The 17,627-nt window shown below is 39.5% G+C and overlaps 1 protein-coding gene across 1 annotated transcript in view; it reads right to left on the bottom strand.

Annotated features, from left to right (window-relative positions):
* Window positions 1–17,627, bottom strand: part of abhd18 (abhydrolase domain containing 18) — a 58,499-nt gene that overhangs the window by 22,610 nt on the left and 18,262 nt on the right. Inside the window, exons 7-10 of the mRNA XM_072256153.1 lie at window positions 15,896–15,980; window positions 14,933–14,960; window positions 6,165–6,303; window positions 3,055–3,144 (exon numbers count right to left, since the gene is read on the bottom strand). Of these exons, the coding sequence (XP_072112254.1) occupies window positions 3,055–3,144; window positions 6,165–6,303; window positions 14,933–14,960; window positions 15,896–15,980 (342 nt within the window). The remainder of the gene's footprint in view (window positions 1–3,054; window positions 3,145–6,164; window positions 6,304–14,932; window positions 14,961–15,895; window positions 15,981–17,627) is intronic.

Here is a 17,627-nt window from a genome sequence, read left to right as displayed (position 1 = left end):
TCGTGTGGGCACGTGGCCAAGTGGTTAAGGCATTCGACTAGCGACCTGAAGGTCCTGAGTTCGAGCCCCAGTCATGGCAGCGTGTTGTGTCCTTGAGCAAGGCACTTAACCACACAGCGCTCTGCAACGACACTGGTGCCAAGCTGTATCAGCCCTTGCCCTTCCCTTGGACAACATCCGTGTCCTGGACAGGGGAGACTTGCAGCATGGGCAACTGCCGGTCTTCCATACAATCTTGCCCAGGCCTGCGCCCTGGAGAGTGAAGACTTTCCAGGCGCAGATCCATGGTCTCGCAAGACTAACGGATGCCTTTATTTTTAATAGTGAGTATTGTGTTGTCAATTATGTTTGGAATGTGAAACAGAATTTCAGAGAGAAAGGTAATCAAAATGGACTGGAAGAAAAGGTAGAAAAACTGGTGAAAGAAAAATGGCTGTATAAGAAATGCATTAAAAGATTCATGAAATTGAAACTGTGGAATGAAAATGAAAATAGTGGACCCTTGGTAAACTCTAAGGCAAGGACATGTTCAGCACAGCTTTGTGGGCCGAAGGGCCTGTATTGTGCTGTAGGCTTTCTATGTTTCTATGTATGGAGGAACAAAAAGACAATTTTATTAATTGGAGCGCATTGTGGACTCTGGTTTGAAAGAGGTAGGGGTGCAAGTTTAAAGGCAAATTTGCAAAGTGAAAATAAGGCATTAAAATTACCTTAATATTAACTGAACGTAATTAGTGTGAATGGTGTAGAGAGCACTCATTTTCTAGGCTTTCTCCAGGAGAACCTTTTCAGCTAATATGTGTCAAGCCCAACAAGCGGGTAGTTTCTGGTTTTAGTTTGAGGGAATGAAGCTGGGCAGGTGGAAGAAGCATCAAGGGAAGACTGATTTTGAGATGGTGTCCATAATTTAGTCAAGATTTAACCAAAGGAGAAAGACAAAAGAGTAGTGACAGTTTAAAATTTGAAAATTATGAATTTAAAAAAATGTGTTAAAAGTAGTTTAGCAAAAGTGAACTGGAAATAGTGATTTGAGGTAAGTCAGTGTCAGGGCAACAGGAAGCATTCAAGAAGTTCAGGGTAAATATGCTCTTAATTTGAAGAACTCCGAGGCTGCCAGATCTAGTCTTCTGGGAAACAAGATGCACAGAGGGAAGCTTACATCAGACACACAGCTCAATCCTTCAGGAAGCCAAGAAATGTACAGAAAATAGGAAATGATAAATGAAAGGGTGTGAAATAAAACTAGGTTTTTAAAATCTTATTCTCTCAAGATGTTTTATTATTACATAAGCAGCAAGAACATCACCAAGGAAGTATAACCTATTAGGGATTAAAAAAACAACTGTCCCAGTCATGAGCAATTAATGTTGTTATAAAATTTTGTGCATATTTTCACAAGGGGAGGACAATACTGTAATTGAGATTAAAAAGGAAGAGTAAAATACTGAATGGGATAAAAATGGTAAAAGCGGTGGAGTTAAGAAGTTTAATATTGTTGAAAGGTGATAAATCTATGGGTCCAAATATACTCTTAGGTTACTGAGAAAAGCAAGGAAGCCCACTGCAGAGGCACACTCCAAGCATGGAGGAGTGATAACATTGCACCATTGTTAATTGTGAAAAGCAAGAGGTAAACAGAATACAGGCCAGATCGATTAATTTTGGCAGCAGATAAATTTCTGGAACGACTACTGAGAATTCTAACTCATTTATAAAGGCAAAAAATAACCAAGGACTGTTAGCATGAATTTTGTTAACAGAAGGTAATGACTGGTATTTTTACTTAATTTTTTTGAGGAGGTAATAAGGAAGTTCAATGATGTCAGTGCATTTGATGTAGTGTATATGGATAATGGAGATCCACAGAAAGATTATAACACAGTTCATACTGAGTCTATGTAATAGCAATATAGCTGGTCCTACACCCCAACTCCCTGCAAATTCTTTACTGTGAAACTCTTATCCAACTCTTTTTGAAGCCTTTGTGAATTTCAGACCATAACAACTTTTTGTGAAAAATAATATCACTTCTGGTCCTTTGTCCAATCACCATCATTTTATGTACCCGAGTTGATTCCCTCTGCCAATGAAACAATTCTCTATTTGCTTTGAATATCAAAAGAAAAACTTCAAATACTCAGCAGATTAGGTCTCTTCTGTGAGATGAAAAACTGAGTTAGCATGTCAAGTTGAAGATGATTCTTCAGAATTTTGTCTGACAAAGAAAGGGTCTTAACTCTGTCTCAACCCTTCATGATTTAAATATCAGATACCCTCACAATCTCCTCTCTTTCAGCTTCTCCAGCCTATCCACGTAACTCTGGAATCATTTTAGTCAACTGCAATTTTTAGATCTTTTCTGAAGTGTGGCATTCAAGATAATCCTGAATTAGTGGGCAACTACGGGTGATGACAGCAAGGGTCAATATTATTTGCTTTATGGCTAGACCAGTTATGCTCAATAAATCTGGTTCTGTCAAGAATTTGGTTTTAAATAACTTGGGATATGCTTTTCCACAATGTTGGTGTTGAAGCATGACTGAAGTTTGCGAGCAATTTATAGGATAATGGAACGAACCAGAGAAGACCCAAGGCAGCAATTAAGATGGAAGTGAGAGATACCAACGATGTCAAAATAACAATATGGTATGAAATATGGAGAGTTTATGGTTTATGTGGTAGTCGAGATTAAGTGAGAACCATATATCAAATAAGAGGAAAAAGGAAGTAAAGTTGATGGTTTAAAATAAAATCAGCAATGTGAAGTCACTCGGAGCTGTGGCTACAGTATAGTAGGTAAACAAGAAGATACCTCAGTGAGAAATTTGGCTTGGAGTTTAGTTGGTCAGCAGACAGAAAGTTACAATTATTGAAAGATTTTAGCTCCTTTTTTCAGAAAAATATACTTCACATGTCAGAAGTAACAAGTTTAATGGCAGTACACAAACTCACAAAACTGTCAACAGCTTGCTGCAACTTAGAAAGCTTCCATTCATTTCTTACAACATTCAAGTATTTCTTTAGATACAAATGAGACCAATAGCATTTACTCACTGTAGTAAAAACTCCTGAAGCTGTTGACCAAGATAGACAGGGTACTAGTGGTATGGGCTTGGGCCAGTTAGTCACAGCTAATGACGCCATCTACAAATCAAATTTTTAGTATGTCAATACATTGAATGCAAATCAGGCTTCTTTGGAAGCCATTTTATCTATAGGCTTTCGTCAGTAATATAAAAATTCAGCTGCCAACCAAAGTTATTATATCAATTAAACTTTCATTGCAAAAGCTATACAGAATCAAAAACATATTACAACTTACCTCCCTACCCATCAGCATCACAATCTTTTTGGGGAAGGTGAAGTAACCATGGGTCATCTTTTTCTATGATGAAATTTTATTATTTCTTTACTCATCCCAAGAAAATTATTTTAAGTTCTATTATAGCAATTAAAACACATAATTATCAATAGGAGTTCATGATCATTTCCCATATTTTATAAAACAAAACTAAATTATCCTGTAGATGAGAAAATTTGCAGATGCTGGAACCAAGCAACACACACAAAATGCTGGAACTCAGCAGGCCAGGCAGCATCCGTGGAAAAGAGTGAACAGTCAGCTTTTGGGCCCAGACCCTCCGTCAGGACTGGGGAAAAAAAGATGAGAAGTTAGATCAAGAAGGTGGGGGGAGGAGAGGAAGAATTACAGGGTCGTAGGTAATAGGTGAAACTGGGAGAGGGGAAGGGGTGATGTAAAGGGCTGGGAAGTTGATAGATGAAAGACATGGAGGGTTGGAGAAGGGGGAATCTGATAGGAGAGGGTAGAAGACTATGGAAGAAAGGGAAGGAGGAGGAGCACCAGAGGAAGATGATGGGCAGGTAAGGAGATGAGCTGAGAGAGGGGAATGGAAATGAAGGGGTAGGGGGGCACAATTAACAGAGGTTCGAGAAATCGATGTTCATGTCTGGAGGCTACCCAGACAGAATGCAAGGTGTTGCTCTTCCAACCCAAGTGTGTCCTCCTTCTTCAAAGAAAGGGTCTTTCCTTCCTCCATCTCAATGCTGCCCTCACCCGCATCTCTTCTATTTTGCACATATCTGCCCTCACCCCATCCTTCCGCTGCCACACCAGGGATAGAGTTACTCTTGTCCTTATCTACCACTCCAGCAGCCTCCCTATCCAGCACATAATTCTCTGTAACCTCTGCCATCACCAAAAGGATCCCACCACGAAGCACATATTCCACCCCCCCCCCACCCACTACTTTCCACAGGGATCGCTCCCTACATGACTCTTGTCCATTCATTCCTCCCCACTGATCTCTCTCCTGGCACTTATACTTGCAAGCAGAACAATTGCTACCCCTTCCCCTACATCTCCTCTCTCACTACCATTCAGGGCCTGAAACAGCCCTTCCAGGTGAGGCGGCACATCACCTGTGAGTCTGTTCGGGTCACCTACTGTATTCAGTGTTCCATGTGTGGCCTCCTGTATATCGGTGAGACCCGACATAGATTGGGAGACCATCTTAGTGTGCATCTCCACTCCATCTGCCAGAAAAAGCAGGATCTCCCGGTGGCTACCCACTTCAATTCTACTTTCAATTCTCATTCCGACATGTCAGTTCATGGCCTCCTCTACGGCTACAATCAGGTTGGAGGAGCAACACCTCATATTCCATCTGGGTAACCTCCAACTTGATGGTAAGATCATCGATTTCTCGAGCTTCTGGTATTTGCGCCCCTCCCCCTTCACCATTTCCATTCCCATTTCCCTCTCTCACCTAATCTCCTTACCTGCCCATTAGCCCCCTCTGGTGCTCCTCCCCCTTCCCTTTCTTCCATAGTGTTCTACCCTCTCCTATCAGATTTCCCCTTCTCCAGCCCTTTATCTCTTTCTCCTATCAGCTTCCCAGCCCTTTATTTCACCCCTTCCCCTCTCCCATTTTTACCTATCACCTACCACCTTGTACTTCATCCTACCCTCCCCCACCTTCTTGATCTCACTTTATCTTTTTTTCTAGTCCCTATGAAGGGTCTTTGGCCCGAAATCTTGACTGTTTACTCTTTTCCATAGATGCTATCTGGCCTGCTGAGTTCCTCTAGCATTTTGTGTATGTTGCTTAGATGATCCTATTTCAAGCTCTTCTATATATTTTCCTCCTTAAATCAGATTTATTGTAAATAACTGAAGTACCAACATGGATCCCTGTGACACCCCTCCGATTATGAACTGCCAATGTGAAAACCATCCTCCAACATCCCTACATGTTGCTTCCTGCCAATTACCCTAATTCACCAGACTACAAAAAATAAATTTATTTATGATTAATGCACTACTTGATCTTTGCCTTTATAGTGTGCCTACTGTTTGGGGAATACAATTTTCTCTTGCTCTGTTTCAAATAAAATACTGCTCTACCCAAATGAATTCTACAGTTAAATTTAGGTTAACACAGCAGGTCAGGTACCATCTAAGGAAAACAGTAAACAGTCCATACTTCAGGCCTAGATCCCTCATCAGGACTGAATTTAGATAGTCTTTCAGAGCTATACTTACTTCACCTCTTATTAGCACCTCTAATTGACCTTTTCTTTCCCACGTCTTCTTAATGTTAAATATCTATTAGTATTATGCTCCCATGTTTGATTCCTTGTAATTATGTCTCTGTAAAATCAACCCAACAGTGCTAGTTTATACCACACAATATAATAGCAGTCAAACTCCTTCCTGGAAGTAACCTCTTCAGTTTGTACAGGACCCACCTTCCCCAAAATGCTTTAAGTGCCTCAGAAATCTAATGCATCCTCCTTCCTACCTACACACTCATCTATCCTTGAGTGGCTCAAGGAGTAATCCTGAAGTTATTCCTTTGAAACTTAGCTCAGACCTTACTTATATTTAGCTCAGGACATTTTTATCCCCATACAAGAACTTTGTCAATTGTACCAATATATACCACAACCCCAGATGATCATCCTCTCTACTCCCCCTGCCCAGTATGTTCTGCAACCCTTCCAAAGATATCCTAAACCCAGCAACATGGAGGCAAGATATCATCTTGGAGTCTTATGTTGAATCTCTGTTGCTGTATCATGAGAACATTGTTACTTGAGTGTGCCTGATCCATAATATTTCTCTTAGAAATGTTCAAACTTACATGTCCTCCCATAGATATCCCAGTCATTCCTAAAGGTCCATAGCCCCCTCTCTCCAACCAATGAAGAAGAGCTGCAGACTCCAGAACCAGAGCTCCTCCCATCACAAAAAGATCAGAAACATTCCTTAAACTTGATCTCCTAACCGGAAGAAAAACAAAGTGGAATAAGTTAAAAATATTACTTTTAAACAGTAGCTCTGACTTTTCCACCAAAGACTACCTTTTTAAGTATTTACATCATTATCATCAAAATGTACCATTTTCCCAGAATGCAACACGTAAGGACACTTGTATATTTATATATTTATTATAGATTTCCCTTTCATTTAATCCTTGATGATGTTCAACTCTACAATCAATTCTTGTACTTCAACCATCAGGGTCTTTCTCATATGAACATAAATAGGATTCAACAGATGAAACTAGTGACCAGAGTCCAATTCTCTATCCACATAACAGAATGGACGATGGAAGTCCAAACAGCAGCAGGTGACAGTATTTACTTTTCCTTTCCAAGAGTGGATGTGACAAAGGGACTTCTGTTGACATTCTGGAATTGTTTCCCGTCTTTGTTAATGCTAATACCAAACCAACTGAAGAACAAAATGGAGGAACTAATTACCAACAGCATTTATGGACTAAGACTAAAATATGTCCATGCCAACGTTACTGTGAACTGATTTTCAACTCTGGGGTTAAATTAATTAATTTATTTCGTTGTTTATTTATGCTTTTATGTATTTATTAAGTTAAAGCGTGAATAGGCCCTTCTGGCCCTTCAAGTCGTGCTGCTCCACAACCTCCAATTTAACTCTAGCCTAATCATGATAAAATTTACAATGACCAATTAACATACTAACCAGTAAGTCGTTGGACTGTGGGAGGAAACCAGAGCACCCAGAGAAAACCCACACATTCCATGGGGAGGACATACAGATTTAACAATTTATTTCCTCAGTGTTTCATAGAATAGTTACATTATAAGCTGTCCTTTGGTGCTTTTCAGTGCTGAGTATCAGAGCAACTTCCTAGTTTGGTTCACCTACCTTTCCCAGTAACCTTGCAAAATTCGTCTCTTACGATAATTTCCTCTTAAAAGCCACTATAGAATTCACCTCCACACTCATTTTCCAGAGTTCAACCTTGCTGTATAAAAATAGTTGATCCTTCTATCACTGTCAATTCTATTCCTCTTTATCCTAGATTGGTGTTTAGACTTTATTTTTAGTTCAGACCCCTTCCACCAAGGAGAAAATACTCTCAACTTCTACTTTTCATCATTTCATATATCAAATATCCCCAAAGCCTCTTCGAAGAAATCAATCCCAGCCTCACTCATCCATCCTTCTAACAGCAGACGTTCATTCCTTGTACCATATTTGCAAATTCTTTTTGAACTCTAATGCCTACAACATTCTTTCCATTATGTGGTAACCCTTTTCTGGCCAAATATACCACCTGATCCATTAGTTATCAAATATCATATTCCATGCTTCTGCCTATTCTACTAACTTATTTTGTTTATTCTGCTTCAGTCTAACAATGTCCTTCTTGTATTTCATGATCCTGGGAAGTTCTGTTATTCTCTGCCTTAAATACACCCAATGACTTGTTCTGTTATTTCCAACACTGCCCTGCATGCCATTAAGATAAGACAGTAAGATATAGGAGCAGTAGGCCATTCGGCCCATCGAGTCTGCTATGCCTTTCAATCATGGGCCGATCCAATTCTTCCAGTCATCCCCACTCCCCTGCCTTCACCCCATATCCTTTGATGCCCTGGCTAATCAAGAACCTATTTATCTCTGCTTCAAATACACCCAATGACTTGGCCTCCACAGCCGCTTGTGGCAACAAATTCCACAGATTTACCACCCTCTGACTAAAGTAATTTATCCACATCTATTCTAAATGGACGTCCTTCAATCCTGAAGTTGTGCCCTCTTGTCCTATACTCCCCTACCATGGGAAATAATTGTTCAGGCCTTTTAACATTCGGAATGTTTCTATGAGATCCCCCTCCCCTCATAATTTTGAACTCCAGGGAATACTGTATAGCCCAAGAGCTACCACACATTCCTCATATGGTAATCCTTTCATTCCTGGAATCATTCTCGTGAATCTTCTCTGAACCCTCTCCAATGTCAGTATATCCTTTCTAAAATAAGGAGCCCAAAACACCACACAATACTCCAAGTGTGGTCTCATGGGTGCCCTATAGTGCCTCAACATCACATCCCTGCTCTTATATTCTATACCTCTAGAAATGAATGCCAACATTACATGCGCCTTCTTCACAACCAACTCAACCTGTAGGTTAACCTTTAGGGTATCTTGCACAAGAACTCCCAAGTCCCTTTGCATCTCTGCATTTTGAATTCTCTCTCCATCTAAATAATAGTCTGCCCAATTATTTCTTCCACCAAAGTGCATGACCATACACTTGTATTTGTATTTCATTTGCCACTTCTTTGCCCATTCCCCTAAACTATCTAAGTTTCTCTACAGGGTTTCTGTTTCCTCAACACTACCTGCTCCTCCACCTATCTTTGTATCATCAGCAAATTTAGCCACAGATCCCTTAATACTGTAGTCCAAATCATAGACATACTGTAGTCCAAATTATAGACATACATCGTAAAAAAACAGCAGTCCCAACACCCACTCTTATGGAATGCCACTGGTAACTGGCAGCCAGCCAGAATAGGATCCCTTTATTCCCACTCTGTTTTCTGCCGATCAGCCAATACTCCACCCATGCTAGTAACTTCCCTGTAATTCCATGGGCTCTTATCTTGCTAAGCAGCCTCATGTGTGGCACCTTGCAAAGGCCTTCTGAAAATCCAAGTACACCACGTCTACTGCATCTCCTTTGTCTACCCTGCTTGTAATTTCCTCAAAGAATTGCAGTAGTCAGGAAACCCCCATGCTGACTTTGGCCTACCTTGTCATGTGCCTCCAAGTACTCCGTAATCTCGTCCCTAATGATCAATTCCAACAACTTCCCAACCTCTGACGTCAAGCTAACAGGTCTATGGTTTCCTTTCTGTTGCCTCCCACCCTTCTTAAATAGTGGAGTAACATTTGCAATTTTCTAGTCATCTATCAATCATCGTTAATGCCTCCGCAATCTCTCCAGCTACTTCCTTCAGAACCAGAGGGTGCATTCCATTAGGTCCAGATTTATCTACCCTCAGACCATTAAGTTTCCTGAGCACCTTCTCAGTCATAATTTTCACTGCACAAACTTCACTTCCCTGACACTCTTAAATGTCCGGTATACTCCAGATGTCTTCCACTGTAAAGACTGATGCAAAATATGCAATCAGTTCCTCCGCCATCTCTGCATCTCACATTACAATTTCTCCAGCATCATTAAAATAGCAAAAAAAAAAGCAATACCTGTCCTAACAATGTATGCCAGAAATTCGAAAATGTCAGGGTGCAGACATGAGTGTGGTTGCTATTACTAAGGAGAACGTGCTTTGGAAGCAAAAAGATCTGAAGGTAGTTAAGTCACCTAGACTAGATGAACTACACCTCATGGTTCTGAAAGAGGTAGTTGAAGAGATTATGGAGACATTAGTAATGATCTTTCAAGAATCACTGGATTCCGGAATGCTTCTAGACAACTGGAAAATTACGTCACTCTACTTTTTAAAGAGGGAGGGAGGCAGAAGAAAGCAAAATTATAGACCAGCCCACCCGACTTCAGTGGAGAAGAGTCCATAATTATGGATTAGTTTACAGGATACTTGAATGCACATGTTGAAGTAAGCCAAGGTCAATATGGTTTCCTTAAGGGGAGATCTTGCCTGACAAATCTGTTGGAATTATTTTGAGGAAATATCAGTTAGGATAGACAAAGGAGAGTTAGTGGATGTTGTTTACTTGGATTTTCATAAAGCCTTTGACAAGTGGCTGCATATGAGGCTGATAAAAAAAAAAGTTAAGAGCGCATGGCATTACAGAAAAGATACTGACATGGACAGAAATTAGCTGACTGTGAGGAGGCAAAGTGTGGGAATAAAGGGGGCCTTTATTGGTTGGCTGTCGGTGACCAGTGGTATTCTGCAAGGGTGGTGTTGGGACCACTTTTTTTTCCCCACGTTATACATCAATAATTTGGATGACAGAACTGACAGCATTGTAGACAATATGAAGATAGGTGGAGGGGCAGGTACTGTTGAGGAAGCAGAGTCTACAGAACTTGGACAGATTGGGGAATGGATGAAGTGGCAGACGGAATATAGTGTAGGGACGTGTATGGTCATGCACTTTCCTAGAAGGAATAAAAGCGTAGATTACTTTCTAAAGGGGGAGGAAATTTAGAAATTAGTGGTGCAAAGGAACTTGGGGGTCCTTGTACAGGATTTCCTTAATGTTAGCTTGCAGGATAAATTGGTGGTAAGGAAGGCAAATGCACTGTTAGCATTCATTCTGAGAGGACGAGAATACAAGAGCAGGGATGTAATGCTGAGGCTTTAAAATGTATTGGTCAGACGGCTCTTGGAGTATTGAGAGTAGTTTTGGACCTCTTATCTAAGAAGACACATGCTGGCATGGAGAAGGTCATGAGAATGAAGGGGTTAATATATGAGGAGTGCTTATGTCTCTGGGCTTGTTCTTTCTGGAGTTAAGAAGAATAATCGGAGATCTCATTGAAACTTATTGAACATTGAAAGGCCTAGATGGAGTAGATGTGGAGAGGATGTTTCCTATAGTGGGTGAATCTAGGACCAGAGGACATAGCCTCGGAACAGAGGGATTCCATTTAGAAGAGATGAGGAGGAATATCTTTAGTCAGAAGGTAGTGCATCTGTGGAATTGAATGCCACAGACAGCTGTGGAGGCCAAGTCACTGAGTAAATTTAAAGTAGAGGTTTATAGTTTCTTGATTTATCTGGGTGTCCAAGGGATTGAGAGGGATACTCCATCAGCCATGATGGAATGGCAGAATAGACACAATGGGCCACATGGCCTAATTCTGCCCTTGTGTCTTATGGTCTTCACAAGATCATTATGGAACTAACTTTGACACCAAAGTACCCAATAATAAGAACAAATGAGTGTAGAGTGCAGTACAGGCATAGCTTCAAGGAAGGGATTCTAAAGTTTAAGGTGGGAGAGCATGACAAGGATGGAGCAATTCATTTGGGAATGAGGGAGCACTAGAAATTAAGGACAATAGAGATATCAGGATCATAGGGCTGGGCAGGGTTACAAAAATGCGAAGAGAGACAGGGAAGAAAGCAAAAATACAAATTTTAAAACTTAAGTTTGGCTTGTTTGGGAAATAATGCAGGTCAGTAAAGGCAGGGCATGCTTGGATTCTGGTAACAATATTTTGGATGAACTGAGTTCCGAAAGTTGGAAGATGGAGAATGCCAGAATAATGAGATTTAAAAACCAAAGTTGCATAACAAATGAGCAAAGCAGCGTCAGGACTCAATAGCATTAAGCAGATGGAAAACAGTCAACCTTCACCAAATACATATTCAGTAGCCTAACCCCAGGTCAAATATAACACCAAAGTGGAACCAATCTAGATCAGTCTCAGATAATAAAGTAGGTGCTAGAAATCAAAGTTAATGGTGGGATTTTATGGTGGAGATTTAGTTACCTGAATAATGGTTGGACGAATTTTTTAACTTTTCGTTACTGGGTGTTAGACAAACAATCATACAACATATAGATAATGGAGTAGTGTGGTGAATTAAAGCAAAATACTATCAGAAAACATTTAACATCAATGTATTTCAATGTATTCACAAAGTCAACAAGAGATAAGCCATGAGAAATGGGAAAGATCTTTAATAGTAATGAGACCTGAATGAGAAGAGAAATCATTGAACTGCTTTAGTTATGAGAACATAAAAATGGATCCATATGTGTGCAGTCCCAAAGAGGTAGAGAGGTAAGATGAGGATTATGTGCTCAACCACCTCAAAGGTTATGGACAGGTTATAAGAGGACAAGAAGAAAGAGATTATCTTAGAAACAGTTGCAAGATGATATACATGACTCTGCCAAGGACTCTTTTAGTTCCACCTTAACTGATGATGATGAAAATGGCAGCAGCAAACAAAACAAACAAAAGCAATGTCCTTCAGATAGTTCATGAAACTACTTCCTTTACTACTTCTTTCAAATATGATTCTGTTACTAAGCTTGGAACCTCTAATTTACATTTTTTTGGTGTGCTTTCAGGCCAATTGAAAGACCTGGCACCTTGCTGTCTCCGTGGGAGATCAGTGAGGTTTTGAGAGGAATATGCAGCCTAGAGGCCAAGGCGGCTGGAGACGGGGTGCAATCCCATACCTTGCTGATTAAAGTATTGAGCAAGTTTGAAATCAATGAGGACGAGAGCAGAAGGTGAGCGGAAGTTCAGCATCACCTCTCTGTGTTTGACTGGTCTCGCTCTCCCCCTTGCTCACTGGTCCCAGGGGAAGATGCCTGCATGTGAGTTTGTTCTCGTTCGTTCTCTCTCTCTCTCTCTCTCACTGCTCCCAGAGGAATGTGCCAGTGTTTGACTTCTCTCTCTCACTCTCTCTGTCACTCAATGCTGCTGGAAGTTGGTGCCATAGTCTTGGATCTTGGGCAAGGTTTAATTGATGCAGGTTGTGGATGGACTCTGCAGTTCATGTTATATGTTGTTCTGATTACTCTATTTTTTATTGCTATTTTGAATGGGGCAGACTTGCTCCTTGACCATCAGTCAACAAATGACACCGTGCTAAATTGAACTGAACGTTCCCAGACTGTTTCAAAGACTTTGTAGTTTGATGTTTTATATTGTTTTCACTCATTTTTTTTTTTGCTGTTTGCATGATTTGTTCTTTTTTTGCCCATTGGATGTTTGACGTTTTCTTTGAATAGATTCCATGGTGTTCCTTTGTTTTGAGGCTTTCTGTGGAAAGACTAATCTCAGGATTGTACACTGCATACATACTTTGATAATAAATGTACTTTGAATCTTATCTTGCTTTAAATATACTAAATCATCAACTCTTCTCTGCAGTTTTCCCTTAATTTGTACCCCCCCAACAGACATGTCCCCACTGTTAACATCATTGTAAATCTTAAATTCTTTAGATTCTCTCGCCCTATTTGCACTCTGTACTTTTAAATTAACCCATCTTCTATCAGCCACGTTGTGCACCCCAATTTTACTTAATAAAAACATTCTAGTATTCTTAACATCCAGAACAAAATTTAATTCCAACTATTCATTCTATTGCTCTACTGACGTCAGTAAGCCCACTGTTGATCAGGGTTGACCATGGATGTTGCGCCCTAGCTGTCTAAGCAAGCCAGGGATCTACGATATAAGATCAAGCTGTTGTCTCTGCAGTAGGCTCCCTCTCTACACAGCTAATGAATCCAAAGGAACAGCAGGGGCTGATAGAGTTTGGCACCAGTGGCTTAGCAGGAGTTGCCAGTCAGCATTGAGCTCAACACAGGCTTGCCTTAGGGACTCCATCTCTGGATTTTTCCTCAGGGCTTATTCCCAAAGCCTTCCGCATGATTGGGTACAGCCGCAAGGCAGCAGATGTTTGAAATTACAGTTGTCCTTCTCTTAAATGAGCTGCCAACTTTAGATGACAAACCCCATCTGCCCGAAGCAATTGGTTTTAAAGCACCAGTAACCTGCTTTTGCCCCTTCCCCTTCCCCCAGGCTTAGTAGCTCAGCCACACATGAAGGCTAGGAGCTGGACACACATGCCATTGGGAGCATTTAATAGGTAGTGGGAGCTTAGCCCACTACCATCCCCAGCTATTACAATCTTAAGGAACCTTCCTTTAGTACAGACCACAAAACTATCAACTCTTAAATTATCCATGACTTTGATTGTTCTTGTGTAGTCTATCATTCAGACTCAGCAATTCTCATGCTTAGCTCATATCCGTTATTCTCTTTAAAACAATAATCTTGCGTCTGTTACAACCTGTAACAAATCTCATTAATTCATTGCACTGTGCTTATGGATCTTTAGGTGATCATGATCCAACAATCCAGAGTTTTAAAATCTACCCATTCAAATCCCTCCTGTATCCCACCCTTAATCATTTTTGTAATGTCTTTTACTGCTACAGCCATTTGAAAGTAATCAAGTAGCTTATCTAGTTATTTTGTTTACTTTTGTTTGGTAGATCAGATCAGTAACCTCTTGAAATAATTTCCAGAGCAAAAAAAACAAATCAGCCCTAGTGCAAGGTTCTCGAGATATACCAAATTTTGTTCCTTAGCCTTGGCCTCAGTTCTATATTGCATAACAAGAAAATACCTATACTGCAAATGGAATTTACATCCATATCTGCTGAATTAATTCAGAGACACGAAAGCGTGCAAAGTGAAATCAACATGAGAAAGTTCAGCTGAGTACTTAGACACGTGTTGCTTTTCTCTTCCAGCACCTGAGTTGTCGTCCTTGAAGTTAAAAGAGAACTGATAAAAAGTACAATGAATCATGCTGAATGTCCTGGACGATTATACAAGGCGAGTAAAAAGGATCACAATGGAACAAACCTAATCACAACAAGATACAGTTTAGCTGGATTTTTCCTAGAAGTAATCAGTGAAGGCCACAAAATAATGAACTGTGGTGTGCTTGATCACTAAAGAATGAAGAGGCTTGTTCAAAATGCCTATAATGCATCCAGCATTTCTCTTATACAAAATAGATAAAGCAGAACACTAAATTTATTGTGAAGACAAAGAAAGATTATACAAGAGACAAAACAAGTACACATTACTAAATACTTACACTTGATCTTTAGGTTTCCTGTAGCCATGTAACAATGTCGTCAGGGAAAATAGCCAATTTTCATGCATTTAAAAAAAATAATACAGCAATACATATCCTTTTAAATATTGAAAGTATACCTGTACATAATGAACTGTTACTGGTAAAGCATAATATCTAAACTATTTTGATATCTTATTTAAAAAGTAATTACATCAAGACCAAATAAAGAAGGAAATTATGTAAAGTTCACACCTAGGACAAGTAGAAAAATAATTTCTCCCTTGCACTTGGTAACAATTAACTCCCTAGAACATCAAAAACAGCTAACACTATATATAGATTAACTAATTTGCAAAAAAACTGCACCTGCCTGCTTCACCCAATTTTCATGCCAATATAAACAGATTGAAGGTTACTGGAAAGTGTATATGCAGATGATCAAATACTCTGTGGAGTAAAGTGGTTTCTATTCTATTCTGAAAAATAGAATGAAACATGTTGGAACTGAATGCTATTTAAATAGCTGAGTATTTGTTCAATTGCCTGTGAGAATTTAAAAAAGAGATTTAGTATTTAGATGCTCTCCTGTTTCATTATGTATTATGCTTAAAATATTAATTAGCTTCATAATCAGGTTGGGCCAAAAGAGCAGAATTTATGGATTATGATTTCCTGTCACACTCCATATGGAGTGTACTGGAACAGCAAAGGCAGCAAATGAAAAATGCCACTGGAAACCGGGATTTACATAGAAAAGTGAACACAAGTCCCAGCATTGGCTCCAGTAGTCAGGTAACGTGTGCTTCATGAACTGCCTTTTTGTCATTTTAAATAGTTATTTCGGAAATTTTACTTTGCTGATTAAATCTTCACAAGAAATTTAGTTAGGAAACAGGCCTGAGAAATTATAACTCCAAGTGACTAACCTCACATTGATATTTTTGGGTGACAGTAAAGTTTATAAACATTCACAAAGGATATAATACGGGTTTTCCAAAAGAAGTGATGCAATACACGCTTCCTTTATCATTGGACGAGCCATCAAAGTGCGCCTTCGCCAGTAAAACTAGAAATAATTTTGAACAAAATGTGTTAAATTTATAACACAAAAAGAACTTCCTTAAAAATACATTAATAGTTCATGTGACATTTTATTGAATCCTGTCGTTTCACCTTTCAAGTCAATACCAATTTATTTGATTGCTACAAGGGGCACAATTTCCAACATTCAGAATTTCCATTCATTTTATAACTACCCCAAGTTTCTTCCCCCGCTGATAAAACATACATTGAACTTTCCATACACACATTCTCAGTTATTGCAGCAAACAGTAACTGAATATGAAGTTCACCTTTATACTCAAACAGCAGTCAAGAATTACTTTGGGCTTAAATTCCTGACTAAGCAATAGTGTACACATATCATAAATAACCTGGCTTAGAATTCAACTGATTACTATAGCTGTTTAATCACTGTAGACTTTATAGTGAATGCTACCCTTGCACAACATCCATAAGAAATAAATCCACCCCAGAATTTAATAAACAAAAGATTCCACCATGCTATTCATTTGATCAGATGAAGATCAGTTCACTCAATATAGACTAGGGATAAACACTTGGAATATTCATGGTATAGTGCTAAACAGCATGTTACAACTATTTCTAATTTTTTTTAGTAGAGGGAAACACAGTTCTTTATTTTAATTTAGTTCAAGCAATATTTCTATGGATGCTGACATGCTTCACAGGAACAGCTTCACATCTGCCATCAGATTTCTAAATGGACAATGTGCATGACCTCACCATATGTTTTTGCTCTCTTTTTACACTACTTATGTATATATTTGTGTCATTTATATTTATGTTTGTATTGTACTGTACTTCTGCCATGAAACAACAAATTTCATGACCTATGCCGTAGAAATTACACCTGATTCTGATTCAGTTTCATAGGACTCTTAACATTCTTCACTATCTTGCTTAATATAAGAATCTGGAACCATTATTGACTATGTGGATCTTAAAACATACTCCACCATTCAATGTAATGCCTGATCTAGTATTGGTCTGAACTTCAGTTTCCTGACTATTCTCATTTGCCTCCCCAACAGACTAAAATCTTATTAATGTAGACTATGAATAATTCAGCTTTCATAGCTCTCTGGGGTAGAAAATTCCAAAAAATTCTCAGCAGATATTCACTTTCATCTCTATCTTAAATGAACAATTCCTTACTCTAAAGCCATACTCCCAAATTTTATATTTACCCACAAGGGCAAGCAAGCTCCCTGCACTTCCTTTGTCAAGAACCCTTCAAATTTCAAAAAGGTCACCTCTCATCCTTTTAAACTCTTGTGAGTTTAGACCCAAATTGCACACCTGTTCCGCAAGACAATCTCTTAACCCCAGGGATCAATCTAGTGAAATGTTTCCAGTAACTGCCAGATGAATATATACAGATCCGCATTTACTCTTTGGGAATTATCAGTCATTAAATATAGAAACAAAAGCTATATGCACTGCACCAGATGTGGCTTCAGCTTGGCCCTATTGTGGATTGTCACCTTGTCGTGGTGGAGAAGCTTGTGTAGTCCTGTGATCCTGAGAGCAATGCCGTCTGGAGCTATGCTCCTGGTAGGGTCACCCATGGTGGTGAGGTTCCTGACAAAGAACAATCCAATCAAGACCTCAACGGTGGAACAGGCGGACG

This window comes from Mobula birostris, chromosome 4 (assembly GCF_030028105.1).
Source record: "Mobula birostris isolate sMobBir1 chromosome 4, sMobBir1.hap1, whole genome shotgun sequence".
NCBI lineage: Eukaryota > Metazoa > Chordata > Chondrichthyes > Myliobatiformes > Myliobatidae > Mobula > Mobula birostris.
The sequence above is the reverse complement of the archived record's forward strand: the minus strand, read 5'-3'. Positions and strand labels throughout refer to the sequence as shown.